A 26116-nucleotide genomic window follows, 5' to 3' on the forward strand; every position below is an offset into this window, starting at 1 on the left:
TCATCAAACCACGCTGAGGCAGCGTCCCACATGCCACAACTAGAAGGACCCACAACGAAGAATATACAACTATGTACTGGGGGGCTTTGGGGAGAAAAAGGAAAAAGAAAAAGAATAAAAATTTATTTTTTCACAGTTCTGGTGGCTAGAAGTCCCAGATCAAGGTATCAGTAGGGCTGGTTTTGTCTGAGGCCTCTCCTTGGCTTGTAGATGGCCATTTTCTCCGTTTCTCTTCATATGGTCTATCCTCTACAGTCACCTGAGTCCAAATTTCCTCTTCTTATGTAGACATCAGTCTTATTGGGTTAGGGCCCACCCTAATGGCTTCATTTTAACTTAATTACCTCTTTAAAGACCCTATCTCCAAATACAGTCCATTGCGAGGTCCTGGGAGGTAGGACTTCAACACGTGAAGTTTGGAGAGACATAGTTCGGTCCGTAACAGTTAGCATTAACCTCTCTAACTATGAGAGGTGAAGTCCCACAGTTGCTCCCCAACCTTCTGACAAATCTTTCTCCTACAGTCTTGTCTCTGTGATTCTTTAAGGAGAGAAGGAATTGGAGTTGTATCCAGTAATATATAGAAAAGGGACATGGAGGGATGGCCAGATGATCCATAACCTGAATTAATTCATTGGAAGCAAGAGTGAGGGGTCAGAAATGACCAGGACTGATATAAATCTCAATTAATCTTGATGGGCACAGAGAGGAACTTAGAGTTTCCCACCGGACCCAGGAAGGAAGTTAGAGCCCATTTTTTTTTCCAAACCTTATTGGACATAGCGATGACCCCAGCAAGCACCAACGACTTTCAAAAGAGAGAATTTTATTTCTAGATTGCCTAACACTGCAGCTATTGGTTGTAGGCCAGGATTGTTAGTGGCCTTGGGGTCTACAGCAAGTGGAAGGTGGGGGAGGAGATTGTGTTCACTGAACACTCTTTATTGATCGGCCCAGAACAAACTAAAGAGGGCCACCTATGACCTCCACAAAAGCAGTCTGGGTGGACAGTGGGGCGGAAGCTAGGGGTTCACACTCACAAACATTTTTGCGATCCAATTAGTGAGCAGAAAATTGGGATGAGTTGAGGAGCGAATGGGAGGTGAGGCAGTGAAGTCTGTGAACGCAGACAATGCTAGAATGAATGAAATGACATTTTAAAAATGAGATAACATTTATTGGGTATATGTGTCAGCAAGGTTCACACACTCCATTCAATACCACCATGACATAGTAACAAAGATTCTCTCCTTCACCAAACTCTAGCCAGGCCCCTCCGAGCCGTCTTCTCTACTAGGCCTCAACCTTGGCTTAAACACGAACATAATTCTAACAGCTCAAGGCCACATCCTTACGATGACCCTAGTCCCAATTAAAGTGCCCACCTGAGAAAACTCCAGGATGCCAAAAGAATTGACTGTTTGTTCCAGCCAACCCCTGGCTGAGACCTCCTAATCTCTCTGGGAGCCTAAGGTTGGAGAAGCACCAATCAGCAAACCCAGATGGGTTTCACGCGGACTAACCCCCACCCCGCCCCGCTTCCCACTTTTTGGAAGTTTTCACTTCCTCGACTCTACAGTTCCTGCTCATCCACCTCTCTATCCCCTCATTCTCCCTTTAAAACCCCCAGTCACCTGTGTACAAATCCGAGCTGAGTTCAGGTCCGGCTTTCGTTATCTTTGACAGTAGCCACTACTATTAGCCCCGCTTTACAGATTAAAACACTGACGCTCAGAGAGGTTGACACAAACAACACAGCAGAGCTGGGCTTTCCTCTACCCAGATCTCCCGGTCTCCAGGAGGCGCAGAGAGCGGCGTGGGCCTCTCGGCCCATAGGTGGAGCAGTTTGCGAAGGCCTCGCGGCCGAGCTGCGAACTTTCAGACGGAGGGAAGTGGCCGAGCGGCCTCTTTCCAGCCTGCGCCCCGATGCTGCGCCCCCTGACCAGCGCCCTGCGCCTCCTACGCCCTTGGAAGCCCCTTCAGACCCGCGGCTGCGCCTCCGATGAGGCGGCCAGGGGCCGGGAGATCCAAGTGCGCGCCCTGGAGGGTCCGGACCAAGGTAAGTGCGCCCAGGAAGCGCTGGGACGAGCGCGGGCGCGCTGAGCAGGGCCCGCCGGGCGCCGCTGCCGGGCCGGAGAGGTGGCCAGCGCGCCCACTGCCCGCGGGAAGACTGAGACCAGCAGGGGGAAGGCGGGTCGCTCAGTGCGCTTGAGGATTTGATCCCAGATCTCCTGCATCCCAGTCTAGGCTCTCCAAGCCTCCCTAAGGCCCGAAAGGTGGGTGACCACCTACTGACCGCCCCGACCCTAGTTGGGGTGAGACTGTCAATATTGGTCTCGTCAGTTCCCCACTCGGTGGCCTGGGGCTGTGAGGAAGGGGAGAAGAGTCGCTCAGGGGTAGGAGTAGATACTAGCGCCCCCCATCCCCCAGCAGGAGCTCTAAAAACCCGATTTCTCTCCTGGGCCAAGGGTCCGGGCAGGCTTCCAGGGGGGCCGAGGCGGCGGAGCCAATCCGACTCGCTGTGCAGGGCCGCGGAGGAGGGGGGGGGGGCGGGGCGCTCCACCGTGAGCGCCGGCCCTGCGGCTGCTGACTTTTGCCTCCCGCTGACTCAAAGGGGAAAGTTCGCAGGGGTCACACGCAGAAAACACTTTCGATTGCGCATCGTGGTGGTGGTGGATTTTTTTTGGACAAGTGCATTTGATGGGGTTGCACACGCTCCTCAGTCCGCTGCACGTTGCCATTAGGGCAAAGTCCTTCTCTCGCCTTTCTTTTCTCCCCAGTCCCAACCCCTCCTCCCTGCGCTTGATGTAGCTTTGTTTGTGTAGAAGTTTTAATTGTCACAGCCGGCAGTGTACTATACAGCTCCTATTTCTTCCTTTTCCCTGCTTGATACTAAGTTTTGAAGAGCAGCTTTGCCATATAAATCTAGTTCCTTGCTCCCTGCTATTGCATACTAGGCTCTAGTGTGCATCCCCACTTTTTTGGGGGGGGGGGGAAGACTAGCCCTGAGCTAACTGCTGCCAATCCTCCTCTTTTTGCTGAGAAAGACTGGCCCTGAGCTAACATCCATGACCATCTTCCTCTACTTTATACGTGGGACGCCTACCACAGCATAGTGAGCCAAGGGGTGCCATGTCCGCACCCGGGATCCGAACTGGCCAACCCGGGCTGCCGAAGCAGAACGTGCGAGCTTAACCGCAGCGCCACCGGGCGGCCCCTGCCTCCCCACTTTTGATGGACACATAGGGGCTGCCAGCGTCCAGCTACATCACTTGAGAATTTCTCTGGCCATGTGTGATTGCTGGGTCTTAGAGAATACCTCTTAATCTCATGCTTAGTTCATTGCCAAACTGGCAACAGCACTTGCCTTGAGACAGTTATTCGCCCCGCTTTATAGATTAACAAACAGGCACAGTGAAGTTATGCAATCTGAACCAAGGTCTGATTTCAAAACCTGTGTTCTCAGACATCATGTCATCACTGCCTCTTCTGTGATTCATTTACTCAAAACACAGACTTGTACATCAGTGAGAAAAAGCATCACGGGTCATAGACCTTAGGGCTCAGTTGCAAACAGCAGAATGTTTTATCCAGAAATAACAAGGATCAACAGGTTAAGCCTCTGTCCCTGCCAGAGGGCATACAGAAGGCAGGAGAAAGTCATCGAGAGAAGGAAATGAGGAAACCAAGCAGAAGCAGGGAGGAGACTCAGGCAGGAGATGCCTCCCCCACCCCCCCAAAATGATTCGGGGTCATTTGATGTTCATGTTAGAAGCCACAGGTTCTGCCTTCCACTTGGGCTGATGGCACCAGAGCAATGTCACATGTTACCTGTTTTCCTTGAAAATGGGATTGGCTTGTTAACCACTCTGCACTCTTCTTTATGGCTCGACTCCACTCCTTGGCAGGGTGTTCGAGGTTCTCCACCACAACCTGAACTTTCCATTTTATTTCTTCTACCAACGGGTTCTTTTAAGCTGTCCCAGCTGTGTGTTTTTTTCTAGCCATGCCCTGACTTGGGTCGTCTCCTTTCCTCTCTCCCTATGGAAATCCTGCTGGAATTACCATCCCCTCCTGTCCCTTTACTTTCCACATGTCTGGACTTGTCTCCCTCATGGGTTGTTAGGTCTTTGAGAGTGAGGATTGCTAGCTGGGATCAGCTGTTGACTTGGGTAAATTCTCTTCTCTTCTGGGCTTCAGTTTCCCTTCCATGTAGTAAGAGCTTGTTAAACGCACATCACCTAGCCCGTGATCCAGGCCATCCAGACGGAACTCACCCTAGGTCAGCTGCTAAGGAAAGCATCAGCCAGTGGCATGGTGGGTTTGGTAAGAGTGGGGAGGTTGCAGTGCAGACCCAGCCCCACTGCTGGGGCGCAGAAAGGGCGATGTTCTGAGAATCAAGGCTCAACTAAAAAGTCAGGGCCCATGGCTGAGACCTTCTGTTTCTCCAGGGCCCGACATGTGGTAGTGCAAATTGAATGTTGTCAGAAGAATGAATGAAAGCCAAAGACGCCCTGCCCGGCTCCTCAGGGCTTCCAGCGTGGAGTTCATACCTAGACTTTCCCCAGCATCTGCGCATTTTCCCTGCTCGCTGTACCTACAAACTCTGGCTAAGCACTTATGTGTATTATCTCTTTTAATCCTCAGAACAACTTTCTTATTATTTCTATTTACTGACTAGGAAATTGAAGGGCAGAAGGGTAAAGTAATTTGCCAAGGCCATGGAGCTGGTGTGTAACTGAGCTGTAGTTTGAGCCAAGCACCTTAAGATTTGGCAGCTAGTATTCTGAGAGAGGGAGATAAAGATTAAAGATGGGAGAGAGTAAGTCAGAAAGGAAAGACAGAAGAGGAAAGCAAAGAGGAGAGGAAAGTTTCTGTCAATCCCAGGACGTCATGACTGTATTAGTTTTCTATTGCCACATAGCAAATTACCACAAACTTTGTTGTTTAAAATAACACACAGATTATCTGAGTTTCTGTAGGTCAGAAGTCCAGGCCCAACCTAGCTGGGTTCTCTGCTTCAGGGTCTTACCAGGCTGCAATTGAGGAGTTGGCTGGGGCTGTGGTCTCATCACAGGCCTGACTGGGGAGAGATCTTCCAAGCTCTTCACCTTATTGACAGAATTCACCTCCTGTGTTTGTAGGACTGAAGTCCTCTTTTCTTGCTGACCATTGGCCAGAAGGCCACTCAACTCCTAGGGGCTGCCCAGTTTCTTGCCACATGACCTTCTCCATAGGTCCACTAGTTTCTCTAGTGTGCACTAGCAAGACAGTCTTTATATGGTAACCTAATCACTGAGGTAACACGTCATCACGCCGTAGAATTGAACCTAATCTTGGAAGTGACATTTTACAACCTTAGCTGTATTCTGATGGTAAGAAGCAATTCACAGGTCCTGCCCACTCAAGGGAAGGGGATTATCCAGGATTGAACCTGGGGGCCGCTCTAGGGTCTGCTGCCACAGTGACCTTGGACCGGGACCGTTTCCATAAACCCCTGCTGTGGTTTCTCTGTATCTGCCAGGTTCTCCTCCCCAGAGTTGCAGCATTGTCTCTTCTGGAGCACCAGAGCTGGAAGAGACCTTGGGGACAGTTCCTCTGTGGGACCTCTAGGCCTGCTGGGCTCAAAGAGCTCTGTGAAGGTTTCTGGGGAGGCCAAGGAAGCCCACACAGCCTGACTGTTACAGTTCTCTGTCCTGGACCAGAGTTCTGATTCCTGGCTGAAAACTCGTCCCTTCAGAGCCCTGAAATTTCGTTCGCCCTTCTCTGTGTCTCAGATCAACTCACACTGAGAATGCCATCTTAATAAATACTGCTTGTTCCACAGACAAAGCTGAGGACTCTGGGAGAAAACAGTGAGGGGCCTTTGAAGGCAAAAGGACTGATAAATACTATTCTAGTCCACCCCCGACATTTTAGAGGAGGAGAAACGGCTGAGAAAGGATAGAAGTATTTGAGCCCCTGCCCAGAACTGGTGTCTCTTCCCCAGGACCTGGCCCAGATTAGGGGAGTGAGTTGAGGCCAGAGCGGGGCACAAGGGCCAGATTGTGGAGGCCCTTGTGGGTGGTGTTAAGGATTGGCCTTTATTTTGATGAAAAGGAGAGAGGAGAGACCTGGTCACATTTGGGCTAGAAAGATGACTCTGAAAGTGGAGGGAGGAGGGGGAGCGTGACTGCGTCCAAGAGGGCCAGTCGGGTGACCCACGTAATAGAGGAAAGAGCCAGCACCAGGTTAGTGGCTGCACGGAGGGATATGAGCTGAAAGATCTGAGATCTATTTCAGAGGTTGACTTGGCAGGCCTCAGGGGGTGAGGAAGTGGGAGGCAATAGGACAGACTTCTGGGGTGACAGGTCATTCCCTCGCCAAGGGAGCAGGAGAGACTGGTCATGTCTGGACACGCTGTTGAGAAGTCAAGTGCACGGCTGGACATTCAGGCTTGGAGCGCAGAGAATTCTGGGCTGGCCAGGTAGGCAGGGCAGTTGTAGGTACACAGGAGGCAAACAGCGCATGGGAGGAGCGGCAGGGGCAGACGAGCAGTGCAGGCCCTCCTGACTCTGCTCCACCTCATGCGGCTCTCCCTTTGCTCTGAACTCCAGTTCCAGAAGGCACTGAAAGGTGGCAGAATATATGGCCACCTCAGAATATACCACTTTGGTGTAAGGATTATTTTGAGCTAAGGCACTTGAAAACACAGCAGATGAACGACCTGCATTCTAATCTCCCCTTTTATTCCTGAAAACGAGATAAAAACTCCCATGTGAAAGATACCCTCCTGGTACCAGGACAAAGGAAACATTCTTCGATAGGAAATCGAAGCCAAGAGAACCCTGTACAGACGTTGTTAGAATAATCCTTGTCTTCCTTCAGCCTCCCCTGCAGTTTACTGAGTTTCCACAGTTGCCTCTCGTGATCAACCCATTATAAAAGCATGTAGGTTCCACCATTTCTGGGGCGTTTTCATCCCCTTATGAGGGCTGCCGTGTCACGTAAAACTTACATGAATTCGTATGCTTTTCTCCTGTTAGTCTGTTTTATATCAGTTTAATTCTCAGGTCCATCCGAAAAACCCTAAGTGGCCCCGCTCTACAAATCTTGTAGAGCCGTCCTACGGTTCCCCGCCCGGTCACACTCAGGGCCCTCATCGGTGCTGCTCCCTCTGCCTGGGGCGGGCTTGCCCTCCCCAACACACACTCATACACACACACAAACTTTTGCCTAGCTGACTCCTACTCACCTGAACTCTCAGCTTACAGATCACTTCCCCCTCCAGAAGTCGCTGACCTTCTATATCAGGGGACACCCTTTGCCCATCTATAGCTCCCACCTTCTTGTCCTTTTTTTCTGTGCTCTCATCACAGACAGTGATTATTTGTTAAATATCCGTCTTCTCTGCTAGACTGTAGGTTCTGAGAGGACAGGGACCGCGTCTGCCCTGGTCTCTGGCTCAGTGTCTAGTACAGAGGCCAGCATGTGTCAAATACATGATTGTACAAATAACTGAATAAAGAGATACTGGATTGAGCTTTCAGGAACTTTGACATTAAAAAATTGCGTGGTCCCTTACCTGTAGTATTTTTCCCACCATACCTCACTCCTCCAATGAAAATTTTCACCTAATTCTCACCTTGCTCAAATGTCTCGGTCCGTGAGCTGCCATCTGTAATCGTGTGGTACTTCACATACTTACCTCACCCATGGCCTTGTATTATAATTTAATCGTATTCGGCTGTAAGCACCGAGGGCCGCACTGTTACATAACTCATAACGCTCACAATTTATTATATATTAGAGCTGTTCGATAGATATGTAGAGTTTTTATTTTTTTCACCACCAACACTTTTTTTTTTTTAAGATTTTATTTATTTTTTTCCTTTTTCTCCCCAAAGCTCCCCAGTACATAATTGTATATTCTTTGTTGTGGGTCCTTCTAGTTGCGGCATGTGGGACACTGCCTCAGCGTGGTTTGATGAGCAGTGCCATGTCCGCGCCCAGGATTTGAACCAATGAAACACTGGGCTGCCTGCAGCGGAGCGCGCGAACTTAACCACTCGGCCACGGGGCCAGCCCCACCAACACTTGGTTTTTATTTTCGGGGATTTTAGTCATTGTACTGAGTGTGTGGTCTTACCTCATTACGCTTTTTTAAAACTCTCATTTGATACTAAAATCAAACATCTTTTTATGTGCTTATTGGCCATTTGTATATCTTTTTGTGTTATCTTACTTTTGCAAGAGTTGGGTTTTTTAATTGAGGTATAAATGACATATAACATTATATTAGTTTCAGGTATACAACATGATTCAATATTTGTATCTGTTGCAAAACGATCAGCACAATGTCTAGTTAATACCATCACCACACAAAGTTACAAATTTTTTTCCTCGTGATGAGGACTTCTAAGATCTACTCTCTTAGCAACTTTCAAATACACAATCCAGTATCATTAACTAAAGTACCAGGCTGTACATTACATCCCCAGGACTTATTATAGATATAGGTTGAATAAATGAATTAAGAATTTTTAAAAATGGGTATAAGAAAACCTAAAAAAGAAATGCAGAGGTATCAGCTGAGACGTAGGAGGAAGGCCAGGAGGACATGGGGCCACAAGACAGATACGTGTTATTAGTCATTGTCAAAACTCGTCGAATGTACAACACTGAGAGTGAACCCATGTAAACTATGGATGTTGGGCGATAATGACACATCTGTGTAGGTTTATCTATCATAACAATGTACGACTCTGGTGCCGGATGTCGATACTGGGGGAGGCTATGCATGGGGGCGGGCAGGGAATATATGGGAATTCTCTGTACTTTCTTATCAGTTTTGCTGTGAACCTAAAATTGCTCTAAAAAATTTGTCTATTTAAAAAAAAAAGCCAAGGCAGAGAGTGTCCAAGGAGGAGCATGTGTGCGGTCAGCAGAGTTGACTGTTTCCGAAGCTAGGACCTGGATGGAAGCATGCTCCTTGGTCAGTGATGTGGTTGCCTTGGTCACTTTGGCGAGAACCGTTTCCACTGAGTGATGGGGGTGGGAGCTAGACTGCAGCAGGTTTCAGTGAATGGAAGGCAAGACAGTGATTAAATGAGCACAGAAAACCCCTTCAAGAAGGCTGGCGACTGCTGGTGAGAGGACATCACGCAGGGCAGGCAGGCATTATCCTCTTGCCAAAGGGGACAGAACACGAGTGTGCTCAAGCCTCTGGATTTAGTGGCTAAATTCCCGGACAGAGGAACCTGGCTGACTTGCCCCATGAGTGTGCAATTAGCAAAATCCAGGCCACAGGAAGCCCTACAGGTCAAATGCCCAGGTTCCTTAATAAGTAACTTTTGAGGGAAAGACACCGCTAGAGGCGGAACCTGGGGATTTTAATGAGCTTTTAAAAGGCACATCAAATTTTTTAAAATTAGCAAGTGTAAACTATATCTAGGGGTAATATTTGGGTGATAAATTGTAAATAAATGTATGGAAGTGCTTACCATACAAGTCAGGAGCTGTTACTCTGGGGGAAAGGGGAGCTATGGTTGAGTGCGAGCACGCGCGATTTCCAGGTGGTGGCCAGCAGGGCGTTTGCCTTGTTCTCGAACTCATTGAACTTGTTATATAACTCATCCAGAGGAATAAGCCTGGCTGTGAAGTGAATAATGGAGGGAGCCATGAAACTGAAGGTGTGGATGTCCAACAGTGGCAGAAGCAGGCAGGAACCACTGCGGTGGTCATTCTTGTCCCTCTGCCCATGTTACTCCACAGTTCATAAGCCCTTCCACTTCTTCTGAGACAGAGAGGGTAAAGGTTACTCTCTCCATTTTATGGTTGGGAAAACTAAGCCCTGGGCGTGTGTGACTTGCCCCAAGTCACACTGCTCAAGGGTAGAGGCTGTCCAGAACTCAGGCCTCCTGTCTCCAGGCCCCCAGCCCAGGGGTGAGCAGGCCAGCTGGCTCACCCAAGGTAGCCTTGTCCCCTGCAGGAATCACGGAGATTCTGATGAACAGACCGCGCGCCCGCAATGCCCTGGGGAACGTCTTCGTCAGCGAGGTGAGAAAGGGCAGGCACCCGGTGGGATGGGCTGGGCTGGGCTCCATCTGACTGGGTCTCCTCTGCAGCTGCTGGAAGCTCTGGCCCAGCTGCGGGAGGACCGGCAAGTGCGTGTCCTGCTCTTCAGAAGTGCAGTGAAGGGTGTGTTCTGTGCAGGTGGGTGTCCTCCCCTGGCCGCCCAGGGCCCAGCAGGGCTCCCAGCAGCCTGCAGGCATTGGGGGAGAACTTAGGGCAGCTTTAGTTTGGGACTCATTCTTCCCATTTTACAGATGTGAACCCAAAGACTCAGAGGTAAAATTCCTTACCTAGGCTTACACAGCTCGTAAGAAGTAGAATAGAATGCTATTTGAACTTGGCCTCTCTGACCCCCAAATCTTTGTTCTTTCTGCTACACCATGCTCTATACTGACCCTTCACTGAGGAAATGAAGAAACTGAGTCCAAAGATGTTCACAAGGTCAGCGGCCAAAATGGAGGTCTGTGCCCCTTTGCCCCCCCGACAAGATCTCCGTCCCTGTCACCAAAGCTCTCCACTGCCCTGCACCATTTGTCCTCCCAACAGGATAAGCGCCATGAATTTCCACTTCAAAGATGAGCAATGCCACATCCCAGGCCCACAAAGAGAAGCCAGTCAACGAGAGCTGGGCTGAGCTAAGAACCAGCTCTGGGGCGGCTGGGGAGGGGCAGCAGGGTCACTGGGGAGGCAGGAGGAGCGTGGAGGGTAGGCGAGGAGCATGGTTTTGAGGCGTTCTCAAGGGGCTGTGGCTCGGTCTCTAGGTCTGAGCTGTTGGGATCACGGAGGCCGGCTTGAGGCCTGCCCGACCCAGCTGCCCAGGCTGACAATGCGCCCTGCCCTGGCCTCTTCCTTTGGCTCCATTTCTGTCCGACCTCCTCTATCAAGGTCACTTCAAGCCATGTTAGCTCCACTCCTCATTATCCCAGCCAAGCACGGGGAAGTAGGGGGGCTACAGGAGGTCTGGGTCTGCCTTTGACTTGCTCTGGAATCCTGGGCTACTCCCAGCCTCTCTCTGGGCCTCAGTTTCCTTATCTGTCACTGAGGGGCTGCAACTAATCAGACTTCCAAAAGCTCTCCCAGCTTTGCCTTCCTATAGTCTAGGACTTGAAGGGACTATATTCACCCCCTAGTCCCTACTCAGGCCCCTGCTGCCTGCCCTTTGATGATCCCACCATGGTCACTACTTTCACCAAGGTCCTTGCCCACCTCCATGCAACTGTATCCTGTGCTTGCTTCTCAGTTCTCATCTTATTTGCCCTCTCAGCCTCCTTGCACCCCAGTGACCCCACCTTTTAAAAAATAATCAATTATACAGTGATGTACATCAATTATTTCTCAATAAAACTGGAAAAAAATGTTATTTTATTTTTATCTTATTTATTTTTGGAGGAAGATTAGCCCTGAGCTAACATCCACCCCCAATCCTCCTCTTTTTGCTGAGGAAGATTGGCCCTCAGCTAACATCCGTGCCCATCTTCCTCCACTTTATATATGGGACACCTGCCACAGCATGGCTTGACAAGTGGTCCCATGTCCGCACCCGGGATCTGAACCCGCGCGCGGGCCACCAAAGCAGAACGTTTAAGCGCTGCACCTCTGCGCTGGCCCCTTATTTTAAATACTCTAAACACTGGGGGGCTGGTCTGGTGAAGTAGTGGTTACGTTTGTGCACTCTGCTTTGGTGGCCTTGGGCTTCACGGGTTCAGATCCCAGGTGTGGACCTACACCTTGCTCACCAAGCCATGCTGTGGCAGCGTCCCACGTACGAAATACAGGAAGACTGGCACAGATGTTAGCTCAGGGACAATCTTCCTCAAGCGAAAGGAGGAAGACTGGCAACAGATGTTAGCTTAGGGTCAATCTTCCTCACCCAAAAAAACCTGTGGTAAATATACACATTTCAAAAAATTCACATTTTAACCCTTTTTAAGTATAAAATTAAGTGGTATTAAATATATTCAGAAGGCTGTGCAACTATCACTACTGTCCATTTCCAGAAATTTCTCATCATCCTGAACAAACTCTGTATCCATTAAGCAACACCCCACTGCCCCCTCAGGCCCTGGTAACCCCTGTTCTGCTTCCTGTCTCCATGAATTTGCCCATTCTAGGTACCTCATACAATTGGAATCATAAATTTGCTCTTTTGTGTCTGGCTTATTTCACATAGCGTATCCTCAAGGTTCATCCATAGTGTAGCATATATCAGAACTTCCTTCCTTTTGATGGCTGAACAATATTCCATTGTACTTTGTTTATCCAACCATCTGCTGATGGACACTGGTTGTTTACATCTTTTGCTTCTGTGAATACTACTACTAGAAACATTGGTGTGGAGTATCTGTTTGAATCCTTGCTTTCAGTTCTTTTGGGTATATACTTAGGAGTGGAATTGCTGGATCATATACTAATTGTTTAACTTTTTGAGGAACTGCCAAAATGGTTTCCACAGAGGCTGCATCATTTTACATTCCCACCAGCAGCGTACCAGGGTTCTCGACCACCATGCCAACACTTGTTTTCTATTGTTTGTGGATAGCCATCCTATTGGGTGTGATGTGGTATCTCATTGCTGTTTTGATTTGCATTTCCCTAATGACTAATGCTGATGGCCATCTTTTCATGTGCTTATTGGCCATCTGTGCATCTTTTTTGGAGAAGTGTCTATTCAAGTCCTTTGTTCTCGGTGGGTTTTTCTTTTGAGTCATAGGTCTTTATAAATCCTAAATATTAATCCCTTATCAGGTATGTGATTTGCCAATATTCTCTTCCATTCTGTGGGCTGTCCTTTCACTCTCTTGATAGTGTCCTTTGATGCACCAAAGTCTTTAATTTTTATGATGTCCCATTTATCTTTTTGTCGTGGTTGCATCTCCCGTTTTTTTGACCCCTCACCTTCCCTTTTCCTCCCTGGCTTCCTTGACCGAGCTTTCCTGGTATTTCTTCTTCCTCTCTGGCTGCTTCTCAAGTCTCCCTTGCTGTGGATCCTTTAACAGCCTGGGATTCAGGACTGGGTCATTCCCCAAGGGCTATCACCAACCCCTCCCCATCTGCAGGCGCGGATCTGAAGGAGCGGGAGCAGATGAGTGAGGCGGAGGTGGAGGTCTTTGTCCAGCGACTCCGAGGCATGATGACTGAGATTGGTAAGGGCCCTGGAGCGGGGCAGAGGGCATTCAGGGGCACTGCTGACCCCAGCCCCACTGCACCCACCATCCTCTACTCTAGGAGAGGACAGTTTCTGTTGTGAGCTCTGAGAGAGACAGATGACTCTCCCAAGAGGGATGGGCACAAGGGTTCTACAAGGAGGAGGGTGACAAGAGAGTTCAGAGAGCATTTCTCCAACAGGGAGTTCTGGCTCTTCAGTCTTTGTACCCTTCTAGTTCTAACCCCCCACGCCTGTGCCCTCAAGGTTCAAACCTGGCTATCCCAGAGGAGTCAAGTTTCACCAAGCGTGCTTTCAGGCTTTGACAACTGCTGTTCCTTTTGCCTAGAATATTCTTCTTGACCACTTGAACTTTTTAAATTTTTCTTTCCTTGTTCTCTCCAAAGACCCCCAGTACATAGTTGTATATTTTAGTTGTGGGTCCTTCTAGTTGTGACATGTGGGCCACCGCCTCAGCATGGCCTGATGAGCGGTGCCATGTCCGTGCCCAGGATCCAAACCGGCGAAACCCTGGGCCCCGCCGAAGCAGAGCGCGCAAACTTAACCACTCAGCCACGGGCCAGCCCCCTACTTGAACTTTTTACTCATCCTTTAAGACCACCAGTGCCGCCTCCTCCAGGAAACCTTCCCTGACCCATCACCCTAGCTTCCAGTATCAGAGCACTGATCACCATGGGTCATCACTGCCTGTTTACGTGTCTGCCTTCCCCATGTCTGATTCAATTCTGTGTTCCCAGCACCCAGCACACGGCTTGGCACACAGAACAAGAAGGGAGAACAGAAAGGTCAGTCCCAGGGAGGAGAGCAGGAAAGTTGGCATGAGCAGGGATCATTCAGCCCATCTCCCCACTACAGTTCCCCAGCTGACCCCAAACTTTCCCAGATAGGAAAAGTGACTTCTAAGATAACCTGGCAGAGGTACCACATGAGGTCCCCAAACCTGGAACCAATGAGGCCCTCTGTCCCAACCAGCTAGCCCCTCCCCAACCTTGAGCCCCTGTCCTGGTCCTGCCAGGGCCTTGCAGGCTGAGCCATTCTTCATCTCCACAGCAGCCTTCCCTGCACCCACAATTGCAGCTCTGGATGGGTTTGCCTTGGGCGGAGGCCTGGAGCTTGCCCTTGCCTGTGACCTCCGAGTGGCAGGTACTGGGCAGGGAGAGAGGGGGGATACAGCGGGGAGGGAAGGGTGAGTAAAACAGGGTTAAGTCTGGGGATTCTGCAAAACGTCAGCCACTGCCCTTGGCTTTCTTGGTTTAGCTCAACAGCAGAACTAAAGGCAAGGTGGGGTACACAGAGGGAGTTCAGGCGGATGCTGGTTCCCCTCCTGGCCCAGCCATCCACGGCTGTAGTACCCATCACCTCTCAGAACGGTTTCCCTCATCTCAGGGAGGCTCCTACCAACCCCAGAGAAAGTGCTGACAGGACAGAAAAGAGAGCACAGAGGGGGAAGGCTGAGGAGGGCAAAGGTTAACTGTGCAAGCTCTGGTTCTGTCCAAGCCAGCTTCACATATTATGTTTTGAACAAAGGTGAGCCATGTGGGCCATCAGTCACCAGCCCAGCCCAGCACAAACACGCCCAGGCAGGAACATTGTCCTCTGGGTCACTGGCACCAGCCAAGGTTTGCGTTACTTGTTCAGAGCAATTGAGCTTTGAAGAGTGGAGGGAGAGGATGGAGATAATTGACCACTGTTGAACCTTACCGACTTGGTGGTTAGGTGCACCCTTCCCGGAGGCAGTTACAAAAAGTCTGAGTGCCATCATGGTGCTACTCTGTTCCCTTCACTGCTTTCTCCTGCCATCCCAGGAAGAATATTCAAAAAGGTATAAATCCAAGCATGGAGGGAGCTTCTATCTACACGATACACGTCAGAGAGAAACTATCAAAATACCAGGGCAGGGCAGGCCATAGCTGCAACTCTGCTTCTCACTGCCCATGTTTAGGGCAACTAACTTGCAGGGTTTGGTGGAGGAGAGAGTGACTGTAAACCCCTCAGCCGCAGGAGTAATGGCCGTTCACTCCCGCCCACAATGCACAGCTCAGATGGCCTGTGCTGAGGAAATTCAGGAGAGAAGCCTGTGGGGTGGGAACTCAGAGGAAGCAGAACTCGGAAGGAGGATGCAGAATGGAACACAGGGAAATTTCAGGCTGATGAAAAGCTGGGAGGAATAACTGTGATGGGCGCAGGCGTCACTGACACTCTTGGCCAGGCCAGAGCTAGGGGTGCATGAGACAGAGAATACATTAACCGACAAAGGTATTGGGAACCTTCCAGAAAGAAACCCCTTCCTTGTTCCAAGAACCATTGCTTCATGTAATCCTTAGCAGCCCTCCAAAGCAGGCAGAAGGGTAATCATTTTTTCCACCTGTGAGGCTCAGAGCCTTTCCTGGGGACACACCCCCCCACCAGTAGGGGAGGCAGGGTGAGGGCCTGGGCCTCCTGACTTGCAGGCTAAGGCTCTTCCAAAAGCAGAGTCTGGACAGGGCTGGCTGTGGCCAGACCACAAGGGAAGGAGTTGGCTGGAGGGGTAAGCAGAGCCCAGAGGCGAGTGTCTCTTCTCCGCGGGGACTGGCGCTGGAGGACAGGGGCAGGGCTTCACTCTGTTCTGTTTAAGCAGCTTCCACGGCTGTCATGGGGCTGATCGAGACCACCCGAGGGCTTCTCCCAGGAGCAGGTAACCTCATGCATAGCACCCATCCTTCGCTACTTGCTCAGTTCCACTCTAGGGTACATCCCTGCTCTCCTCTTTTGCCGTTGTGTTCTGGGCTATGCCTCTCCGTCCTAACTCAGGATCTGCTCCCGTGAGAAGTCTTGGCTGACTCCCAGGCTGGGCCTTCTCTGGGTTCCCATTTCCTGCATGGATTCACCATCCCGACTCCATCCTGGCAGGAGGGACTCAGAGGCTGCCTCGATGCCTGGGGGTGGCCCTGGCAAAGGAGCTCATCTTCACAGGCCGAAGACTGAGTGGGACACAGGCCCAGGTCCTGGGGCTGGTGAATCATGCTGTGGCCCAGAATGAAGAGGGCAACGCCGCCTACCACAGGGCACGAGCACTGGCCCAGGAGATCCTGCCCCAGGTACGGTGGTAGCCCAGCCCCAGAGGGAGGGCCTGTGCCAGGAGGGATGCGTGTCTGGGGAGCCCGGGGGGCAGGGGTCCTGTGGGGCTGGATGAGATCCATTTACCCAGACTTATAAAATTAACCCTCTCTGGAGTTTTTGCATCTATTCAGCCATCCTGTACCCAAAATTAATTCAAATTTTAAGTTAAAGTGAAAATTGAATTCTGAGGGACTGAACTCAAATGGGCTTGCAAGTCCTCAGAACAGCACTGTCCAATAGAACTCTGAGATGATGGAAACGTTCTATACCTGTGCTGTCCATGCCACTAGCTACATGTAGTTATTTACATTTAAAAATTTCGATTCTCAGGGCCAGCCCGGTGGTGTAGTGGTGGCAGGCTCCCCTTCGGCAGCCTGCGGTTCACGGGTTCAGATCCCGGGAGTGGACCTACACATGGTTTGTCAGGCCATGCTGTGGCAGTGTCCCACAGACAAAGTCGAGGCAGACGGCACAAATGTTAACTCAGGGACAGTCTTCCTCACACACACACAAAATTTAGTTTCTCCGTTACACTCCCCACATTTCAAACGCTAACAGCCACAGAGGGCTAGTGGCTACTGTACTGGATGGTACTGCATTAAAATGTCCCCAAAACACACAAAGCAAGATTCAAAAGCAGATCAAGAACTACCAGCCCATCTTTCCAACCATACTGCACGGTGAAGAAATGCTCGAAATACATCATGCAGCTCATGTGTTAAGACCCATTACTTCTGTTCATTCGTTTGTTTTTTAGAAGACTGGCCCTAGCTAACATCTGTTGCCAATCATCTTCCTTTTTTTTTCTTTTCTCCCCAAAGCCTCCCAGTACATAGTTGTATATTCTAGTTGTGGGTCCTCCTAGTTCTGCTCTGTGGGGCGCCACCTCGGCATGGCCTGATGAGCAGTGCTAGGTCTGCGCCCAGGGTCCGAACCGGCGAAACCCTGGGCTGCTGAAGCAGAGCGCGGGAACTTAACCACTCAGTCCCAGGACCCATTATTTATTAAAAATCTCCAACAGCCTCTGCGTATAGTCTCCCAAAAGGTTTACAGACCCAGGGAGTGGGTTTAGGCTCTGCTTAGGTGTAATTCCACCAGCTGCCAGCCCAAAGCTTTCAGCAGGACACCCAGGATCTGGGCTGAGGGGGTCTCCAAGGCTCTGCCGGCCTCTCACTACCTTAAGAGGACCAGAGGGAAGTCCTGAATTCCCAGAAAGATATGAGAGCAGAGCCAGCCCTGATGACATAGCTGTTAAAGTGCAGCACGCTCCACGCTGGCAGCACGGGTTCAGTTCCCAGGCTCGGAACCACACCACTCAACTGTCAGTAGCCACGTTGTGGCAGCAGCTCACATAGAAGAACCAGAAGAACTCACAATTACACACAACTATGTACTGGGGCTTCTGGGGGAAAAAGGAAGAAGACTGGCAACAGATGTTAGCTTAGGGTGAATCTTCCCCTGCAAAAAGAAGATATGAAAGCAGCTGAAATGGCACTAGATTTTACTAATTTATAATAAATACTGACTGACTTAGCCCATATGGAGCACTGCCCATCCACGAGACACAATCCTAGGTACTTTACTAGCGTCTCAACTACTAGAACAATCCAGTAGAGTTGATTATCCCTGTTATATTTGTGAAATAAGAGACCCAAAAAGGTTAAGTGACTTGCTTATCAAGGTCACAAAAAGTGACTGCAATAATACAGAATACAAATAAGAACTGGTACTTTATTATAAAGAGTGCAGAATATGTACAAAATTTTAAAAACGGTAAAACTCAATATTTAATGTATTTCAAATATAAAAATTTACAAACATGTTACAAAACAAAGTTAAAACATAAGTCTATAAAAATGTTAACCATGTATTATCATTTTAATATTATTAACAGATAAAACTACTTGAATTAATCATAAAAATAAGTATTTTACTTTGGAAAAAATTTCTGTCTCCCTTAAATTTAAATAATCCTACCTCTTTTTATAACTTTGAGGTCTTTGAGAGCAGGGACTGTAACTTTTAAAACCTGATAGTTTGGTTTAAAAGAAAGTATTTGTTGTGTCTTCCTGGTTTTTTGATTTCATCACATAGAAATGGAGAGTACGATGCTGCTACCTGGACGGCCTCCTGCTGTCAGGTTTCTACTACACTTGCTCAGAAAGCCTCTGAAGTGACATACAGCTGAGTGACTCAGGCAGTGGCTGATGGCACTTCCACAGAGGTGGCCTACCTAGCAAGACTTGTAGACTGGAGGGTTTGTCTTTTTGCAGAAACTTAACAACTGGGTCTTTGAGCTTGATCTCAAGATGACTCAGATTTCAGATTTTTTAATATACTGCAATAACTGTATTCCACTAATGTAATTAGTAGTATTACAGTACTTAAATGTAGCTTAGCACACCAAAACCTAGTACTACCATCACTAATCCCGATGGTGGGACATTCTGATGCAACCTGAAAAACAAACCTTCAATTCCAGCCGAGTCACTAGGTGCCCAGGATGAGAAGGTTCCCAGATGGGGTGAGTGCCAGGGATGGTGTGGTAGATGGCTGCCCCCTAGTGACAAACCACCAAGACTAGGAAAGCAAACGGGTCCAGAGATTAGAACCCCAAAAAGATTGTCAATAAACGCAAGGTCTGCAACTTGACACTCAAATTTCCCCCTTAAATAGTAAATATCCATTATCCTTTGAATATGGATTTGGCTATGTTTTCTACTTGAACAAGAAAGGGAGGGAACATACTGTTCTCATTTCCAAATAACATGAAATTATCAATCATATTCCTAATAATTCTCATATATATATCCATACAAATATGTACGTTTTCAACAACAGAAAACATATCTATATAGTTTTTAATCTTCTTTGGTGAGAAATCAGTTTATTAGGTAGTTATCTAAATACTAGTACTACTTATTCATGACAAGGAAATCAAAGAGCATAGAAGACTAAGAACATAAGGTGGGGGCCGGCCCCGCGGCTCAATGGTTACAGTTCCTCACACTCCACTTCAGCGGCCTGGGTTCGCGGGTCTGGATCCTGAGCGCAGACCAACTCCACTCATCAGTCACACTGTGGAGGCGTCCCACATACAAAATAGAGGAAGAGTGGCACAGATGTTGCCTCAGGGTGAATCTTCCTCACCAAAATAAATAAATAAAGTGTTTGGTATTAAAAAAAAAAAATATATATATATATATATAAGGCAAACATCAAAAGCAACATAACCCAAGTGACCCTATTTACCTGCGGCTGTCCCAGTTAGAAGTGAAGTACTATGTCCTGATAGGCCTTCATCAGTGGCAAACTGGGACTGCTGGTCACCCAATACCTCTCAATTCCCCAATCCCTCTCCCCAGAGATGACCACTGTTAACAGTTTGCATACTCTTCCAGAAATTTTCATTGCATATATAAGAATACAAATTATGTACATATACAGGTTTTCTCCACTATCCAAAAGTAGAGCATTCCTATGAAACCTTTCATAAACTGAAATGGCGTAAAGCAAAGAAGCAATGACCATTAATTTATGTGGGAAAAATTTCCGAGTGTTCCCATACCCAGAAAATAACCTACCAAATCATGCCAAATAACACATAATACCTAAAATTACGCTAACATGTGGTGAAAGCCGGAATGATGACAAATATACGGCCTGTCTAAAGTAGAAATAACGCATGTATGTAGTGTAGTTTCTCTTACCAGAGTCGGGAAGACGGTACACACTGGAGGCCTGGGAGGAGGTGGTAGTGGTGATGCTGGGTTACACTGACTCGTCTGAGGTCGGGGTGGTGGTAGGTACAGGAGACTGGGATGGGGGTGAGACAGGAAGGGGGCATCTAGTAACATCTCAATCCATCGGCACAGGCAGGGCATTAACGGCCACACCTTCTGTGTCTGCTGGCCTTGGTCGAGGTTTGTCATCTGCTGGGCTGACGCGGAGGCTTGAAATAGCACAGTGTGCTCGACTGCTTAGCGTCTGCAGCAGCTCGCTGCAAGATAAACGCTGAACACTACTCTCGTTTTTCACCTTTTATCAGAAAAGCTAAAATCCTCTTCAGATTCCTTTCAGTTAGTGAAAACAGGTACTAATGTAGGTCTGGTAAAAGTGAAGTGGCATAAAGCGAACTTTCAGATAGTGGGGTCCCCTTGTACTCACGTATCTAAGTAACTCAATTCCTTTTAAGGACGGTTTAGGGGACGAGGAACACTGTAGAGTCTAATCCAGTTCTAAGACATTTAAAAAACACGACATTAAAATATGCATGGGGAATTCAAACAGTATGGGAAAATAGAAAACAAGTAAAGTTCTCATTTTCCTGACCCTTCTCCCCAAAGGTGTGTCATACTAACACCTTTCACACAATGGAATGATAATATACAGACTAGTATGCATCTCGCTTTTTCACCTACTACTTGGAGAGTGCCCCATTTCAGCACACACTTATCGACCTCGCTCTATTAAACAACCACACACTTCTCCATTTGTGGCGCGCACGTGCCGTCATTACTAACCAGCACTCTAACGACAAACACTTACGTTGCTTACATCTTTTTGCTACTGCAAAATAGCTGGAGTGAAAAACTCGGTACATCTTAGCATACTTCTAGACGTATACCTGTAGGGTAGATTCCTACATGGAGTTGCAACATCAAAGGGCAAACACATTGGGGCCGGCCTGGTAGTGCAGCAGTTAAGTTCGCATGTTCTGCTTTGGCGGCCTGGGGCTCGCCGGTTCGGATCCCGGGTGCAGACACGGCACCGCTTGACAGGCCATGCTGTGGCAGCCGTCCCACATATAAAGTAGAGGAAGATGGGCACGCATGTTAGCTCAGGGCCAGTCTTCCTCAGCAAAAAGCGGGGGATTAGCAGCAGATCTTAGCTCAGGGTTAATCGTCCTCAGAAAAAAAAAAAAAGAGCAAACACATCTAAATCTAACATTTGCCAGTTCTTGCCAAATTACGTTCCCGAAGCACTGTACCAATTTACTCTATCAATAATGTAGGCAAATACAGTCCTGCGTCACTTCGCCATGGGGGTATGTTCTGAGAAGTGTGTCATCAGGAAATTCTGTTGTGGTTGTGTGTAAACATCAGTGCACTCACACAAAGCTAGATGGTACAGCCTACGACACACCTAGGCTGTGTGGTACTAATCTTATGGGACCACCGTCATATATGTGGTGCATCGTTGACCAAAATGTCCTCATGTGGCACATGATTGGACCTGTTTCCTGAATCTCAGCAACACTGGGCATTACCAACATTTTACTGTTTACCATCTGAGGTAAAAAGGGGCCCCTCACTGTTTTGATTTGCATTTCTTTAAGAGTAAAGCTGAACACCCCTTGTGTTTCTTTTTCTGTGAATCATCTTTTCACACCTTTGTGAATTTTTGTTAAAAAATTATACCAGTTTTCTGTAAATCAAGGAAATTCACCTGTCTTAAGTATCACAAATATATTTTCCCAGCTTTTTTTTTTTTTACCTTCTCCCCCAAGCCCCCAGTACGTAGTTGTATAGTCTAGCTGTAGGTCCGTCTGGCTCTGCTATGTGGGACGCCACCTCAGCATCCTGGGCACGGACCTAGCACTGCTCATCAGGCCACGCTGAGGCTGCGTCCCACACAGCAGAGCCAGACGGACCCACAACTAGAACATACAACTACGTACTGGGGGGCTTTGGGGAGAAAAAGAAAAAAAATTATCTTTCTGATAAAGCCTTACTTAGAAAAACTTCAAATAATACCACATAAATAGTGTAGGAACTAAACACATTCCTTGCCTGGAAGTGGGGCTGGGGCGCCAGGTCTGCTGTGGTGCGAGTGAACTGGAAGTCAGCCCAGTGAAGTAAAGAGAGCCACTTTGATTCCCTTGCTTCCAAGTGGTCGTGCAAAATGCCCCCTTGGGATTTCAGCCCAGGCCTGTCAGACTGCAAAGCCCAAGTTCCTAATCTTGACCTTTCATTCCTCTGCGTGGGTGAAACCTGCTTGCAGGGGAGGCTGGCAATTGCTGAGATGAAAGGGGCACAGGAATGGAAAAGCAGTGCGAAAAGTGACTGCAAATCACATCCAAGCTTCACCACTGACTCACTGGATCAATGTGGCCTTCACCTCCCTGAGGTTCAGTTAAAGATGGCACCATCCTGGAAGGGTGGGTAGCACCATCAGACAAACCTGTGAGTGGGAAATACTTCGCCAACTGCAGTATGTTGTGCATGTTGGAGGGATGGATTAACTGCCAAGAACCCCAGAGAGTCAGGTTTCCTTGGTTAGAGAAAACGAACATCAACTGAGAAGCAGTAGGTACTAATGCTAATGCAACACAACACTTGTCAGCAGAACAGCTGGAACTCAACCCAGACCTCTGCCTCCCTGTCCAGATTCTCCCCCACCAAGGAGCTATGTGCCTCTGTATTTCAAAGCCCTATCAGCATTGATCCCCTCCTCAACCAAGCTTTTCCTTTTTCCTAGGCCCCCATCGCTGTGCGGCTGAGCAAAGTAGCCATTGACCGAGGAATGGAGGTGAGAGGGCTCTGGGTCAAGACTGGAGTCCACTAAAGTCAGTGGGGTGGCCGAGGCAGTGCTTCCACAGCTCAGACTGACAGCACAGCTGGAAAGCACTCAGGAACTGGACTCCAACAGACTTTGAGTCTGACTTCTCTTTTTGTACCTTAGTTTACCTATCTACAAAATGTAAAGTTTGACCAGGTGACATCCCGAATTACATTTTATCCTCATCTCTCTGTCTCGGAGAGAGAAGGAAACTGAGGTTCAGAATCCAGGGTCACAGAGCCAGTGAGTAATAAGAACTCAGGTCTGACTGGCTCTTGCATTTGTGCTTGTGGTCAGTAATGTGGCCTCAAGGACAGGGCTCAGGGTGCCTTGGGTGCAACAAATCTACCCCTAGACATCAACTCACTCATCGATTCATTCACCGCACACTGAATCTAAACCTGAGCCGTGAACTGGGACACAGAGATGAGTCAAATATGGTCACGGCTCCCAAGGTGGGGAGGGGGGCAGGTACAGACACAAATCACTAATAAAAGGTTAAGGGTACCAAGCAGACACCCTGAAGAGGTTGGAGCTGCACTGTATGTATGGCTATGGTATTACTGGGCAGTGCTGGGTCAGAGAATGTATTCTAGAGTTGGGCCTTGAAAAGAATGAGAATTCCAAAACAAAGGGAAAAGTAAGAGCAATAGCACAGAGGTATATAAATAAGCCACTCAAGTGAATGGGATAAAGAGGTGACTGAGACAACGTGACATGGAGGTTAGGGGCATGGGCTCTGGTGCTGACCTGTCTGGGTTCAAAGACCTGCTTTTCCACATGCTCCTGTGACCTTAGACAAATCATTTCACCTTCCTTTCTACGCCTCAGATTTCTCAGCTGTATAGTAGAGATAATAACCCTTGTTGTGCAAAGTGAGTGAGTTTGACACACACGGTACTTCTCTTGGAACAGTGCTTACAAGTGGTAGTAATAGTAAGCACTGGGCAGTAGAGGCTGGCATGCTGCCAGGGGCCAGGTCATAAAAGGCCCAGGATCTTATTCCTGAGGGTAAGGGAAGCCTGCGAACTTCACTAACAGGGGTGACAGGAGGCACACTGAGGCAGCCAGATGGGGAGGTGGGAACCCAGGCTGTGCAAGCACAGCTCATGCCCGCTCTCCTTGGCTCTACAGGCTGTGTGCAACCCTCCCCATTGTTCTCACAGCCCCATTCGTGCCAGCGCTATTTCATCGCTGCTTCGAATGGTGTTCCCTCTCCAGGTAGAGACTCCTTATCATATTCATCTCAGTTCGTGCGGACTGGCATACAGTAAACTTCCGTAACTCTTTGCTGGAGGAATCCATGAACACTAAAGAAAGGTGTAGGCAGTAGGGCGGGCTGCTTCCCAGTGCAAATGGACTTGGACAAGGTCAGGCTGATCCAGGCACCTCTTTCTTGCAGGTGGACATTGCATCAGGGATGGCCATTGAAGGGATATGCTATGCCCAGGTACGTGGCTGCTCCAGTCCCTGCCTGCTTGTAAGCAGAGGCTGGGTCAGAGTGGGGGATCTTGAGCAATATGTGACCAATTTAGTAGGTTCCTCCCAACCTTAAGAGTCAGACTCTATGCCACCTCCTCCTCACAATTAGCCTGAGGCGATCCCAAGGGAACCACATTGCTTCTCTCTGGGACTGTTTCCTCAGCCATCTAATGGTGGTGCATCCTGGCCCACTTAGTGCCCAGAGAATCACATTTGATAGAGAGGAAGAATGGCTTCTGCTGTCTCTGTACCAGTGGCCGCTGGAGAGGCCAGGCTGGAGTTGGGATGTCAAGGCCTTGGTTATAGCCTGCAGGCTGTGTGTGTTCGATGGTGGGGCAGTAAACCTGGGGCTGACCTCACTGAGTCAAAAATATTGATCTCCAGGTTAACAAATATCCAAAATACTCCTGAACGGGGGTCTGGGACTTGCAGGATCTAGTGTGAACTAGCAACACACAAGAATTCAGGGCCACATCTCACTGCAAAGCCCAATCTTTCTTCTCTACTGAGCAGCTTCATATCAGACTGCTGCAAGAGACTGCAAGCTCTCTGGAGGAATGTAAACAGTATGCAAGTAGAGGCTAACGTGACAGGCCACAGATGACAGAGAGGTGGCCTGCCTTCCCCTGGAGACCAAGGAGCCAGTGAGGCCCAAACCTTTGCATGGCCCAACACAAGTCCAGAAACAATGGAAAGACTCGGAGTCTGCCCTTGCCATGGGCTGGACAAGCTTAAGGAAGTCTTTATTGGTCTCTGGTCCTTCTCCCCTGAAACTAATACGCTGCATGTTGTTTCAGAACATCCCCACCCAGGACCGGCTAGAGGGCATGGCAGCCTTCAGGGAGAAGCGGCCTCCCAAATTTGTTGGCAAGTGACTCCCATTTAACCTTAAGCACGGGAGATGCACGCTTTAAAGGGCAGGATCCAGAAGGAAAATTTGCACTGTGACTGCCTTCATCATTTTGCCTCTTTGGGATTCAGTTTCCACACAAGGACAATGATGGATATAAAGTAATTGGCATGGGCCTGGTATTAATGTGCTGACCATGCCACCTACTGTTCATTATTCCTCACCCTGTCTAGATAGTCACTGCGGTCGGGTTTGCTTGGAGCACACCTGCCTCTCCCTACTCAAACGATAAACTAAGGATTAAAATAGACCCCTCTGGGCTTTTGTCCTGTTGGCTTTTCGGCCCGACCTCTGCCTCTCAGTTATCAGGTGCTCACCAGAGATGGCAAGAGGTTGTAAGGACCCCCCTAGTTCCTCCCTCTGTAACAGAGCTAACAAGGGAACCCTGGTGGTGGCTGGGCAGGTGTCAGGAATCAGACTGCAGATCCCGGCTCTCTGCCAGTTACTCACGGTGTGCCTCAGCTTCCTCATCTGCAAAATGAACTGTTGTGAAGATTAAAAGAAAATAAATAAAACACCTTATGTTCAATAAGCATTATTATTAATGTAGTATTCTTCTCATAATTAAACAAAATCATCGCTGTGAAAACCTTTTATAAACTAGAGGGTAAATCTTTGACAGTCACATTAAGTACCCTTCAGGAGCACTAAGAAGGGAGCATTAACCAATGGAGAGAGTGGAAGGTCAGGAATTGGGCAGGTAACATTAGAGCTGAAACCTAAAGGATTAATAGGCATTTGAGGCAAAGAAGAGGAAGGTCGAGGGCAACAGCATGAGCAAAAGTGAGCAAGAGGATGACATACTGAGAAACCAAGCAGGGCTGATATGCACATGCGCACACTAGTCT

The 26116-nt window shown here is 48.6% G+C and overlaps 1 protein-coding gene across 21 annotated transcripts; it reads left to right on the forward strand.

Annotated features, from left to right (window-relative positions):
* Positions 1 to 1714: 1714 nt before the first annotated feature.
* On the forward strand, positions 1715 to 25800 carry ECHDC2 (enoyl-CoA hydratase domain containing 2). Of its 21 annotated transcripts, none has more exons than XM_070509898.1 (11): positions 1816 to 2059; positions 9956 to 10038; positions 10107 to 10194; positions 13110 to 13196; positions 13954 to 14001; positions 14267 to 14359; positions 15834 to 15890; positions 16106 to 16293; positions 22796 to 22846; positions 24279 to 24326; positions 24872 to 25800. In XM_070509898.1, the coding sequence occupies exons 1-11, from the start codon at positions 1927 to 1929 to the stop codon at positions 24941 to 24943; spliced, it is 948 nt and encodes a 315-aa protein (XP_070365999.1). In that variant the 5' UTR covers positions 1816 to 1926; the 3' UTR covers positions 24944 to 25800. The 21 variants fall into 21 exon arrangements, with proteins under 21 accessions (XP_014699794.1, XP_014699793.1, XP_070366010.1 ...); XM_070509900.1 differs by having other exon boundaries at positions 1818 to 2059; positions 24743 to 25800; XM_070509899.1 differs by having other exon boundaries at positions 1820 to 2059; positions 9971 to 10038.
* The last annotated feature ends 316 nt before the right edge of the window (positions 25801 to 26116 follow it).

This window comes from Equus asinus, chromosome 5, assembly GCF_041296235.1.
Source record: "Equus asinus isolate D_3611 breed Donkey chromosome 5, EquAss-T2T_v2, whole genome shotgun sequence".
Taxonomy (NCBI): Eukaryota; Metazoa; Chordata; class Mammalia; order Perissodactyla; family Equidae; genus Equus; species Equus asinus.

Excerpts from the sequence above, each read along its gene's own strand:
- ECHDC2 (XM_014844303.3), top strand. The coding sequence starts at position 1,927 with ATGCTGCGCCCCCTGACCAGCGCCCTGCGCCTCCTACGCCCTTGGAAG. Across the intron at positions 16,294-22,795 it reads CCCAGGAGATCCTGCCCCAG|GCCCCCATCGCTGTGCGGCT; the intron begins GTACGGTGGTAG and ends CCTTTTTCCTAG. Across the intron at positions 24,327-25,155 it reads AAGGGATATGCTATGCCCAG|AACATCCCCACCCAGGACCG; the intron begins GTACGTGGCTGC and ends ATGTTGTTTCAG.